At 45.8% G+C, this 12,435-nt stretch overlaps 1 protein-coding gene across 1 annotated transcript; it reads left to right on the forward strand.

The window, feature by feature from the left end:
- Positions 1 to 10,649: 10,649 nt before the first annotated feature.
- LOC133923889 (zinc finger protein ZAT5-like) lies at positions 10,650 to 11,914 on the forward strand. Its single transcript, XM_062369178.1, has one exon. It carries the CDS (start codon positions 10,660 to 10,662, stop codon positions 11,698 to 11,700), a length of 1,041 nt encoding a protein of 346 aa, XP_062225162.1. The 5' UTR covers positions 10,650 to 10,659; the 3' UTR covers positions 11,701 to 11,914.
- Positions 11,915 to 12,435: the final 521 nt, after the last annotated feature.

The following is a 12,435-nucleotide window of genomic DNA, read 5'->3' on the forward strand; positions in this document are numbered from 1 at the left end:
GTTATTGATCTGTCCTTAGACCGGTCTCGATATGATGGGAGGCACCTTTCAATTCACAGTTCAAGCTCAGCTTGCGTTGACATATAAGCTGCTGCTGAATCCTACCGTTTGCCAACACTTTGTGTGTGTGTGTCTATATTGTTGTGGTGAAGCTGAAGCAGATAGTGCCCAACAGGAACTAAATGCTGACCTTTACTGTTAAGGTAAACATCAATCGGGAGGATAGTCGGGCGGCATCGGCTGCTAGGGGTGCGATTAGATCATAGATTGTAGAGACTTAGAATATTGAGGAGACTAGATTAATTCTTCTTGCTTAATTACAATAGGTGCTACGCCCTCCTTTAACTTACCCTAACAATCTAAACTAACAAATCTTATCTCTAAGGCTAACTTAATAAATCTTATCTCTATCTAATCTAATTTGATCCTTAACAACTAATCTTATTTCTAACCTGCTGCTAAAGTGTGCGTGGCGATACAGACTGCTACAGCTCATGTTCGTAAACAGTACTTTCAGCGCATAGAATTTACCAGCTTTGGTCTGTTCATAAACTGGCTAGTTCTTGGCTATCCCCAATATTTTCTTTGTTGCGATGCTGCGACAAAGGTCAGGTCTATCCCTGATATTTCCTCTTTAGATCTGGCTATCATGGTAAATAGGAGTGATTTGATCTATTGTTACTATTTTCATGTTTCTTCTTTGCGGCGATATGCAGCTTGCTGAACCAACTCCAAATGTCTTTACTCCTATAGCTTGTTTTAGCCTGATTGCTTGGTATAAAGCAACCATTGCCAGGGATGCGAAAACAGCCAAGAATTGGCCTGTTTCCTAGGAAGCATAGATATAATTTGGATGAACCGATTTTGGTCCAAGTTTGCTGAGTTAGACTGTATGACTAAATGTTGACTCTTATCGGCTTTGGCCTGTCCATAAAATTGTTTGATAATTTTATTATTTTATTTTATTTTACGAAATATGGCCTATTTCCAGCTGTGATTGGTGGTTAGGGTAAATACTTCTTGGCCTAGAACTAGTATGATGAACCGGCTGTAAACAATGCAGATAACTGTCTTAATCAATTCATGTTGGGTTCTGTTTGTATAGAAAGATTCCTTTGCTGAAAGTTAATTTATGTATTCGCAGCATTCATTACAAAACCATGGTAATTATAATTAAAAAGCATGGGTTAGTTTGTTGAGTTATAAAAACTTAGTACTGTACTGCTATGAAGTCCCAAAGTTGCTACTATATGATTGGATAGAACTCTACTGTGCTTCGTGTAAAGTTATAGTCATCAAAGTAACATTGTATTAATATTAGTAGAAGTATAGTCATATGCCATGCATTGCAATGTTTTGACTTATGGATCTCGAATTATTAGTCAATCTAATTTTGTGTGCTTCGTTCAGTTTGTTTTGACAATCAGAATCAGAACTAAAAGATATGTTACATTCAGTTTGTTTTGAGTTTTGACTGCACATGTAGCCATGCTAATCAATCTTTCTCCTGGAACTATATTTGGTTTAGTTTATCGGATGCTACTAAATTATCGCTTGCTCTGGCCCATATTTTTCGACTCGCTTACTTGGGGAACGGAAAAATTGCAGGTTGTTAGTTGATAATCCTATACCGTGGGCCTGTAAAGCGTTCTCCCGGCTTCATGGACAACTTTTTGTACAAAACCCTTCTCTACGATGGTGAGTGCTCTCCCATTAAGAGTTTATGGATTTTTCAAAAGGACGGTAAGAGTATTATCATTTTTTTTATGGGAGAAGAGAATTAATCTAGTTTATAAGAAAAATCGGGTCCAAAAATCTCACACCTCGGGATGACAAAACGACCACGACTCCACAGACGACGCTCACACCAGAGACACAAACCCGACAACAGACCGAACCAACCTAACTCAACTCGTGTGCTAACCAACCAAACAACTGACACCCACACAACTCGGTCGGCGGAGCCCCACTCCCACACCGGACCACTCTGTCACAGAGGACGGTAGCACGTCGCTTCGGAGGAGCACGCATCGGACTAGAACTCTATCGAGAAGCGCCAAGCTGAAAGAAGAGCCGCCATGAAGCCCGAACGTAGGGGTGAACCTACAAAAAGAGCTGACAAAAACGACCCCGAACAACACCACGACACCCATAACACACGATGCCACCAACAAACAATCGCGCCCAACCTAACTTAACTCGCACATCAAACCAACATTCTGAGCAACAAACCGGCGGAGTCCTGCTACCACGCCATCAACAGCTTGGTTGGCGGAACCCTGCTCCTATGCCGAACCAAGATCCCAGAAAGTCAGCGGACACGTCGGTTCAGAGGAGTGCGCATCAGGCAGCTGATGCCGGGAAAGCAATATGAAATGGAAACGCCGCTGCACTGAGAGGAGGCATATGGGCCAGCCCACAAAAGAAGCCAGAGTCGTCGACAAGTGCAGGCGGGCTTCCGGAAGCGACACCTTCAGGAAGAAAGCGACGACAACGCCGCCGTCGCTCAACAGGAAACCGGTGCAAGGTTTTTACCCGGAGAAACCCCCAGGGTGGGAGAGACGCTACAATGTCACCTCTAAGGAGGTAATGGCGCCTGCGGATGTCATTAACATTAGCACCAGCGGAAAGCCGAATTGAACTTTCGCTCACGTCTCCCGAACCCAAAACACATGCAATGAAGCCATGCCTCAACCTCCTTAGCTGCTAACTGCTGCCTTAGCGAGAATACGCCGTCCCGACACTGCGCACGCACCGCTCACGACTGGTAGCCACCGGGCTTCCCACGGGCTAAATCTGGAGGGAAGAGACAGATCGGCAAGGAGAGCCCAACAGCACCTTGACATAGGGATGATGCGAGAGCAATGCCACTGATGGGCCACTGTAGCCGGTCACCCCCATCGAGGACGACTTCAGCCGGCCAACAGGGGCAACAAGGCCGAGCAGTAGCACAGCATCGGTGACCAGCCTGGAAGCCGCACCACCAACAGCAGCAAAGCAACCAGCAGCGGTAGCCAGCATCAACGGCGCAGACGACCGAGCCAACCCGCGGCAACAGCAGTAGGAGACCCAGCATTCGCCAGGTGTGCAGCACCAGTCGGTAGCAAGCACACCCGCACCGGCAACGCAGCCACCAGCAGGCGGTGGCCAGCACCACGACGTAGACGGCCTAGTAGACTAGACCCACGCGGACCCGGCCTACACTAGGCACGCAGCATCGAATGGCAGCGAGCCACCGGACCACCAAGCCGCCCGAAGGGAGCCTGAGATGCCGCACCACCGCCCCGTAACTGCTCGGGTCGGCCATGCGAGTGCGGAAAAATGGCAGGCCGCCTCAGGCACTGCCGCACCGAGCCGCCCGAAGGGAGCCAGAGGAGCCGCACGGCCAGCCGCCGCCACTGCCGCCCCGTTCCTGCGCGGAAAGGCCACACGAGCGCGAAATCCGGCCAAAACACGCTCAGCTCACCCTGGAGTTGTGCGGATCCAGCAGCGCACGAGTGGATATAGCCACGGGCGCCAAGGATAGGCCGCCCAAGCCGCGCAGCAGCCGGCAACGAGCTCCTGATGACCGGCCGAAACAAGAGAAGCAAACACCAGGGGAAGAGAAGGGGGAAGAGGGGAAAGGGAGGTCGCGACGCCTCGGCTTCGAGGAAGCTACTGGCTGCCGCCACCGACGCCCGCTCGTCAACGGCGGTGGCCGGAATCTTGCCGAGATTTGGGAGGAGTTTGGCGGTGGGAGGAAGTCGCCCCCCCCCCCCCCCGAGTCGCCAAAGGGGGGCGACGCAGGGTCCGTTTGCAGGATTTTTTAAGAGTTTATGGATTAATTCCTCTGCTTGAAACATGTTTGGGGTTGCCTGCAGATGGCATGTATTTTCAATTTTCCATGTGTGCTTATTTGTTTGATTTGAAAATATCTTGCCGGATAAACAGGTGCTGGCGGTTATTTATGATCAAACTCTGGAACCACCATCTGCTAGATGCGCGCACCATGGACACCTGCAACATAATTCTCGACGGCTTGAAAAACGAAGGCGTCGATCCCAAGTGAAAATCCAAGCGTTGAAGACATTTGCCAACTTTATGTCGTGAACGATGTTCGTCACTGTTTTTTATTTAGGAACTCCTCGCAGTTCTCTTTCCATCTTTTGCAGACAAAATAAACTCTTCTCAATCCGAAACTACAATATTCTGGATGACATTAGGTTATTCGGTTATCCAGCGAAAAAAATTCTGGGTGACATGAATGGTTGGTTATTCGTTTCGTGGAGAGCTCGTTTCCTGCAGTTTGCTTCTTTATCCAACGTCATGGTACGACATGTATGGTTTATGAAGCTGCATGAATCTGTCAAGAGTCTCGTAGACAGCTTCCCTCTGGCTGTTGGACAGCCTATCTTTTTTCTTGCTCTTGCAGAATAAAAGGAGTTTCTGGACGAGGATTAATTGCTATGGGAAATTTTATGATTTACTTGGAACCTAAAATGAATCTTAAAAATTTCGATAAACATCTCTAGCAACGAATTCGTGACCTTTCCAGCCCCATGTGCCTAAGGAAATTAGGGACGAAAGAATGAAATGAGCAGGATTCACTCCGTGATATAGATGCAACGATAATCTGCTCTCCAAATGCAGAACCCCGAATCTAAAGGCAAAATCCATTAGCTCCGCGACACGTGCTAAGCTGTTTATTTAGCCTCTAACCCGAGACTCCAATGATGAACACGAACATGAGGTTGGGCTGGTTGCAATGCAGGCAACATGCATGCCAGCAACAATTGACTGGTATGAGTGCACTGCACATTGCCAAAGTCAAACACCATCATCAGTGACTTAACTGCACTGTCATCTCTTGATCTGATGAAGACATGTTCTTGTCGGTCTAACTCATTATCTTACTTTACCGGGTACATGTACTATGCACCGTCACTGCCTCGATGTAAAACTGACTTGCAGTATAGCATATTGCTGTAAAAAAAAAGGCCAAATCACATGTATTGCCGGGAAGAATGAGGATCAGATTGAATAAAACTTGCGCGCTCTGTTTGAAACACAGGAATTTCATGGGAAAATCTTCTGAACTGCGAAGAACGTCCCGTGTTCTGGACGTATTTTCGTTTTATTTTGCTTCTTTGTTTCTCTAAGGCTTTGGATGCCCTTTTCTTGTTTTGCACAAGATTGGTGTCAACTGTTGAATCATACGCGGAGACTGGTTGCACGCAAAGTCTCAGAATTGGTCAGCTGGCGCATCTTAGCCCAAATAAAACATAGTGTTGTTATTCCCCCTTTTCTTTTGGCGAGGAGACATAATTCTGATAGTCAAATTTGTGTTTTTTTAAGTCCTAAGGTGCTATAGTTTAAATCATATTCATAGGCGGAGTGATTGAGAGCCAAGGGGTGCACTGGATCTCGGGTTGACATGGATATTTCTTTTTTTCAACGTCCAACACTGCAAAGACGTGACTCCGGAAAAGATAAAGTTTGGTTCCTCAATCTACTAGCACGCTCGGTCTATTTTCGATTTTCGTTCTGATCTGCCACTAGTTTAAATGGAATGCTTCTCACATTAATCTTTAGATAATTTTCGAGGTAAGATTTTTAAGTATTTTAGCCACATATAGCATTCAGGTGATTGCCCCTTAGCATGCAAATTGCATGGTTGTGACTTGTGATGTACATGTTGCAGTATTACATGGTCGTGATGACGGAACTGGGAGTGCAGGACAAGCAAAACATGATGAGAACAAGTCTGAACTTGAGAATAATTAATTTCCTTGAGCTCAAGAATAGAGCTGATCAGAGTACATATAAATTTAAAATGCAGAACATATTGCGGAAGTTAAAAACAGTCAAGTTCAAGCTGCGGAATAAGGCCGCTGTTGGCCGCGGAATTTTCGTCTAAGACTGAACTTTGCTCATCTACATTCTACCGCAACCAAGTTGCGTAGAAGCAGCTGTTTCTTCAACAAATGTCCAAATTGGCCATGACATGAGAGGTGGGAGCCATGTCTTACTGTCACATTAGCCCTCTATCAAAACATAATCAAATTTCTAACATAATAAAAAAATCATATTTTTTAATCATTGAAAATCCCTCATGATTTGAAACCCTTTATTGTGGAAAAAAAATGTAATAATAAGATCATGCCAAAATTTCGTATCTGGACATGGGACAGAGAGGGGAGTGAGGCAGTTGCTTACACTTACACCATCTCCACCACCGGGCTACTAGTACACACCTACACACCACACAACGAACTAAAGTATTGTTACAGCTTCAAAGACAGGCAACAGCCGTAGCTGCCTCCCCCTTCAAAAAATAGGAGTGGGACGCAAGCAAGCCAACTAATCTGTGACCAGAGCAAACTATTTTAGTTAGTGCCAACGGTTTTACACGGTATCAAATGATTAAACATCACTCATTTCCTCTCATTGGCATGTTGAATATGGATTATCACATATATAATTAAAGGGGTTGATGGACTTAGCTAGGTAGAGTTGAGGAAGCGGCTGTACTGAATCCTTGATCTACAGTAAAAGGGGACGGTTAAGTAGGTGCAAGGTGCCTTGTGTCACAATAGATGTGAAATCAACCAGAGTTCATATAGCTAACCTAGCATGAATAGTTTAGAAAAATATGAAAAATAGAATTACTATCTCGATGAAAATAAAAATTAAAGTGAGATAGTAGTGAAGTGGTTGGGGTGAAAATGTAATTGGAAAAGAATTCATACCTTAGAGCAACTCTAACCGGATCTTTATTGCCCTCCCTATCCTATTTTCTAGCAAAAACAGGAGAAAAACAGCTCCAACCGGCCCCCTATCCCCCTCCCTATTTTTGGGGGCTTGCTGCTTGCCCTCCCTCGCCGGCCAAATGTAGCAAGCTCATCCCACTCGCTATCCTATTTTCTGCCGACCATGGAAGCTGAATCTCGCGCATCAATTTGCACCCGAGTCGTGTGGGGAGGGAGCTCGGGCAGTGCCCAATTTGAGCTCAAGCGGCGGAAGAGGACAATCACGGGGTTAAGCTCGAGCAGTGGCTTGAGGAAGGCGGCAACGAGGTTGAGCTCGAGCACCGGCTTGGAGGAAGGCAGCGGCGAGGAAGGAATGCTTGAGGGCAGTGGAGGGTGGCGCACTTGAGGTCCCCACCCTTCCGTCGCTTAGAGGGGTCGGCAAGGAGGGAGATGGGTGGGGGACATAGCTAGGGCGGCAACGTCGCCAGCAGGGAGGGAGATGGGGTAGGGAGGAGGTCGGCTCCTTGAGGGGGGAGGGGGGATGGGAGAGCTCAACGAGCTGCTGCGTTGCTGCTGTGCTATGGAGTATAGGGAAAAATGAGGGAGAGAGAGAGAGAGAGAGTGCCGCTGCTGCTCTTGCGTAGGGATAAAGAGCAGGGGAGGGCCGACAGGTGGACCCGCGACGAAATAGTGTATATGGAGCGAGATTTAGAGGGTCGGTTGAAGTGCGCTGATAAATAGAGAATAGAATATGGATAGGAAGCTCTCTATATAGGAGAATAGGGAGTCAAATTTGAGAGGTCGGTTGAAAATACTCTTAGTATTCACATTACTAAAAAAATACTACATGGATCTAATTATCACAGAAAATAAAAATTGGTTTTTTTTCGAAAGCTTTCATGCCGGACTTTATTTTTATCCTATATATGTATGGTTTAGCTATCACTATTACAGAATATCACATAGCTAGCGTCCCTATTACTGTCGGTTTGGGTGTAACCGCTACTCTTGACGTATGAGTGCTGATTCTTAAACTCCCGCGCACGAACCACAACTGAGGCGCTAAGAACTAAGAACCGACACTGATACGTCAGTTTTAGTTCTTATCATTGCTGGTTCTAGCCATGAACCGCCACTGATAGTAAGTATTACTGTCAGTTTTAGTCACGAACCACCACTGATGATTGCTACTATCATAGCTCATCTTAAAAAAATCATGACTTTTTCACACTAAGTCGGATGAGAAGAAAGGGAAAAAGACTTTAAAATTAAAATTATAGCTCTTGATGAGATCTACAACTTTATAATTGAAAACTTTTTAATTTGAGGTCATTTAAATGCCCAAATAATTATAACAATATTGCAGCAGTGGTTGATGACAACTCACACTAAAAAAATTAATAACTTTTCATATGAAGTCGGATAGGGGAAAACTTATATGAAAATTGTAGCTCTCGACGAGATCTATAACTTTGTAGTTGATCACTTTTTAATTTAAGATCATTTAGATGTCCAAATAGCCATTCAAACATTCGGTCAGAAGATGTCAAAAGGATTTATTTTGCTACTATACTCACAAACGGACGATAGCTGAGATGGTTAGAGGGGTTGCGCGCGCACAAGCTGTGAGGTCATGTGTTCAAGTCCTAATTGCCGAATGCGAGTGAATATCATGTAACTTTGTGAATGTTGGATGTGGTCGAGTGAGCAGTCTCTGGTCAGGTGCCTCTCTAGTCGCGAAAAAAACTAAAGCTTTTTTTACTAGAAAAATGTTGAATTAGAACCGACTATCAATACCGGTTGATAGCTCCAACCGGCACTGATTGTGATTTTCAGTGCTGGTTCTAAACTCGGCACTAATGGTCAGTGACCATTAGTGCCGATTCATTAATGATGGTTCAATTCATCACTGATGACGATTTTAAACTGATACTGATGAGATACTCGAACTGAAATGAAGAAAAATTTAATGCAATAGATGCAAGACGGAAAAGTAGAAAATAAGAGAAGACAATGGATCTCTTCGAGACTTTTTTATGTTTAACTTTTACTTGCTTTCAGAAATTAAATAAAGAGTTGGAAGAAAAGTAGACGAAAGAAGAGTCCTAGTATTGAAAGAGAAGTGTATAACTCTCTTTTGAAGCTTGAAATCACTTCTTTTTCACTTCAAGCCTCCACCCCACCTTTTGTCTCCTCAAACATCACTCCCAAATCTTTATGCCCACACCGTGCACTGATAAGCTAATTTCACTCTAGCTGAACAGTATATTGATATGCTAGTCTAATTTCATGGTAGTTGTTGAAGGATGAAATAATGGCTTCAACCACTTCGCACTACCTTATGCATGGACGAATAGCATCGATGTTGTAACCAAAAAAAAAAACTCCCAATTGCATTTGAGCTCACTGTAGAATAAGTTTTGTATTTCATTTAAATCGGGAAAGAGATTTATAGTATAGTAGCTAATTAGATAATCAAATTTTAAAACATAGAAAACTTACTGTTCTTTAAGGGAATCTTTTCATACTAGCTCTTAACATGATTCTGTTCAACAAGTCTCCTTCTGTGATAAAAATATTAGTGAATTTGCAGCTACAACCAAACAAACCCTATATATAGTACTGACAACAGTCCATACAAAATTACCACATAAAATTCAGCAATAATTGGACATTGGTATCCTCGAACTACTTGGCAAATGTTTTTTGCTCTTTACATTGTTTTTTTATTTGGAGAATGGTATTTCCTTGTGGTGTCAATTCGGACAGAAAAGGATTGGATGGCAGAAATATTCAACACATACCTATTCATCTCGTAATTTTCATCTGTCAGTGACACATTGGCCTTGAGCTGTTGGCTGAGCATGACATCTCCACATTGCCAAGGCTACAAAAACCACTGGTGCTACACTGCTGTAGTGGCAATTCAAAACGTCCAATTAAGGACCCCATTAGGCAGTACTGTGCAGGTACACCTGATTAAACACTCACTTTGGATTGTCCAAAGTCCTAACGCTTTTAGTTAGCCACTCACTCACTAATTAGGTGTCAGCCTTGTTGCTGTGAAAAATTATTGCTGAAAAAAATCAATAAATCCGATAATCCTGTTTATCGGCGGGACCGGTAAATTTACTTATCGGCCAAAAAAAAATAAGTAATTTTTGAATTTGGCGACTTTTGATTTCCAGATCCAGCACGCGAGCAACAAAACATCGGCTCGTAGGCCGCCAGACTGCCCCTGCCAATCCTAATTTATTTATGTGTTATTTTTTATGTCAAATGATTTAGATGCAATCTATGTGATTTTCTAGATAAATTGGGTCTTTTTAAAAAAAATTGTTCGAAATTTTTTATCTATCGCCGATAGAATTCCGATAAATTCGATAATCCTGTTTATCGCTAACCTCCGATAAATTTTTCCTTGCCTTGTTGCATGCAAACCAAGGAGAACATAGGAGCTATCTCATAGTCGTTAGTACCATAAATCTGAGTTAGGCATGATGCAAAAATTCAAACTTCAATTATCCAATAAATAATAAATATCAGTGAGATACTTCGGAAACAAGAATTTCGCAAGAAACAGTTCGATTCCCTCGCCGATGTGAGGAAAACCAGCATTCCAATTTCCATGCGGAAACCGTAAGATTATTGCCGACTCCCATATAGATGTGGATCGCCCGATAAAGTTAGGATATTTTTTTTCAGCTAGGTCATCGTGAGTTTCCACTCCCCTCTAATTCTTGGAACCGGTTCCTCTAACGTGAACTGCTACCCTCTGCAGTTACGTCAGGCGAGCCCGTTCCCAATTCTTCCCAAACCAATCCAGTGAGGCGGCTAGTTTATTGCCACATTTGCCAGCCAGCCCATATGTCAACCTCCTAACTTTCTCCATCTCTCCTTGTTGACAATCCACTATATTATCTCTCTCTCTATGTTGTCACTCGTTCACAGTCGGCAAAGCATATCACAGCTGCAATACCATCCATCCCTTCCCTTCTCCTCAAGCATCACCAACCTTGTCTTCTCCTCGATCGACCCCATGGGCGGTGGCGTCCAAGAAGAGGAGGCCGGCACGCCACCGGGCGCCGGCGCCGTGGTGCTGCAGGCGGTGGTGGTCAAGGGGAAGCGCAGCAAGCGCCAGCGCGTGCACCCGCCGCCGGTGGTGTTGGCGGCGCCAGAGTGGTCGTCGTCCGCGACCGCGGCGGCCGGGGAGGAGGAGGAGGAGGAGTCCGGGACGTCGCGGTCGGACGAGGCCGCGTCGACCGGTTGCGTCACCGAGGAGGAGGAGGACATGGCGCTATGCCTCATGCTCCTCTCGCGCAGCCAGCCTGCGTCGGCGGAGCTGCCGGTAGTGAAGGAGGCCAGGTTCAGGAGCCGGCGCCCGGCCGAGGGCGCCGCTGCCGGCGAGTTCGTGTACGAGTGCAAGACATGCAGCAAGTGCTTCCCGTCCTTCCAGGCGCTGGGCGGCCACCGCACCAGCCACAAGAAGCCCCGCCTGCTTCCTCCGGCGCCGGCGCCGCCGTCCGAGGACAAGAAGCCGTCGCTTCCGCCTCCGCCGCCGCCCCCGTCGCAATCGACCGCCGATGCAACAGCGCTAGCGATCCCGGTCCCGGTGGTGCCAAAGCAAGAACCGGACACGGTCGCCGCCACCGCCGCCGTCATCGCCACGAGCAGCAGCTCGAAGCATCCGAGGGTGCACGAGTGCTCAATATGTGGCGCCGAGTTCGCGTCGGGGCAGGCGCTCGGCGGGCACATGCGGCGGCACCGCCCGCTCGTGCCGGCAGCCGCGCGGGACGAAGCGCCCAGGAAGGAGAAGAGCCTCCTCGAGCTGGACCTCAACATGCCCGCGCCGTGCGACGAGGCAGAGACGTCCCCACCCGCAACGTTCGCTTTTGCCGTCGTGGAGAGGCCACCGGCGCCGCTGCTCTTCCCGGCGGCCGCGGCGTCGGCCTTGGTTGACTGCCATTACTAGTAAACACCAATTAGCTCCTCCGCTTCTCAGCTGATACATAATTACATACACACCACTTCTCCTTATTGTCTAAATATTTTTCTCTTTTTTGGGCTATTTTGATTCCATTATTTGTTCAAATGATTGGAAATTTGGAATGGGCGATGTGAATTAGTGGTACAAAAATATGTTTGGATTTGACCCTGTGTGATTAATTTATTCATTAATTCAGATTTTTTTCCTCTCTCTCTTACTAGTCTAGTGATTGATTCATCGTATCAAAAGGTGTATATATTAATTCTTTTTCGGATGATCAATAATAAGTTGCAATTTTTGAAATACTGATTTGATCAGGACACGATCAGCATTGCCGGTGTGAGCTGATGATGAGTGCTATGGAGTGTGTAAAGTGGGAATCAAGTAAGAGAGAGAGAGAGAGCTGGAAAAGGTTGGTAGTAGCTAGACATTGTGCTCACGTAAAGCGAGTGACCTCTCCCTCTCTCTCTAGGTGTGTGCTGTTCTGTGATCCATCTCTCTCTCATCAACTCTCTCTCTACATCATCACCATCTTAATCGTCATCTAATCTTTTTGGGGAGTTAGCTTGGGTTTGGTTTGGTCATTGCTCTACCTCCAAGAAAAGGCTCCCATCATCCTTGGCTTGCTTCCACTGGGTTGGTTCCTTGGCAAGTTGGAGCCTGGAAGCACACCCAACCCAACTCAACACTTCAAAAATGCCACACTGGATGATCAGCATT

Source organism: Phragmites australis, chromosome 7 (genome assembly GCF_958298935.1).
Source record: "Phragmites australis chromosome 7, lpPhrAust1.1, whole genome shotgun sequence".
Classification (NCBI taxonomy): Eukaryota; Viridiplantae; Streptophyta; class Magnoliopsida; order Poales; family Poaceae; genus Phragmites; species Phragmites australis.

Coding starts and splice junctions, on each gene's coding strand:
- LOC133923889 (XM_062369178.1), top strand. CDS start 10,660: ATGTTGTCACTCGTTCACAGTCGGCAAAGCATATCACAGCTGCAATAC.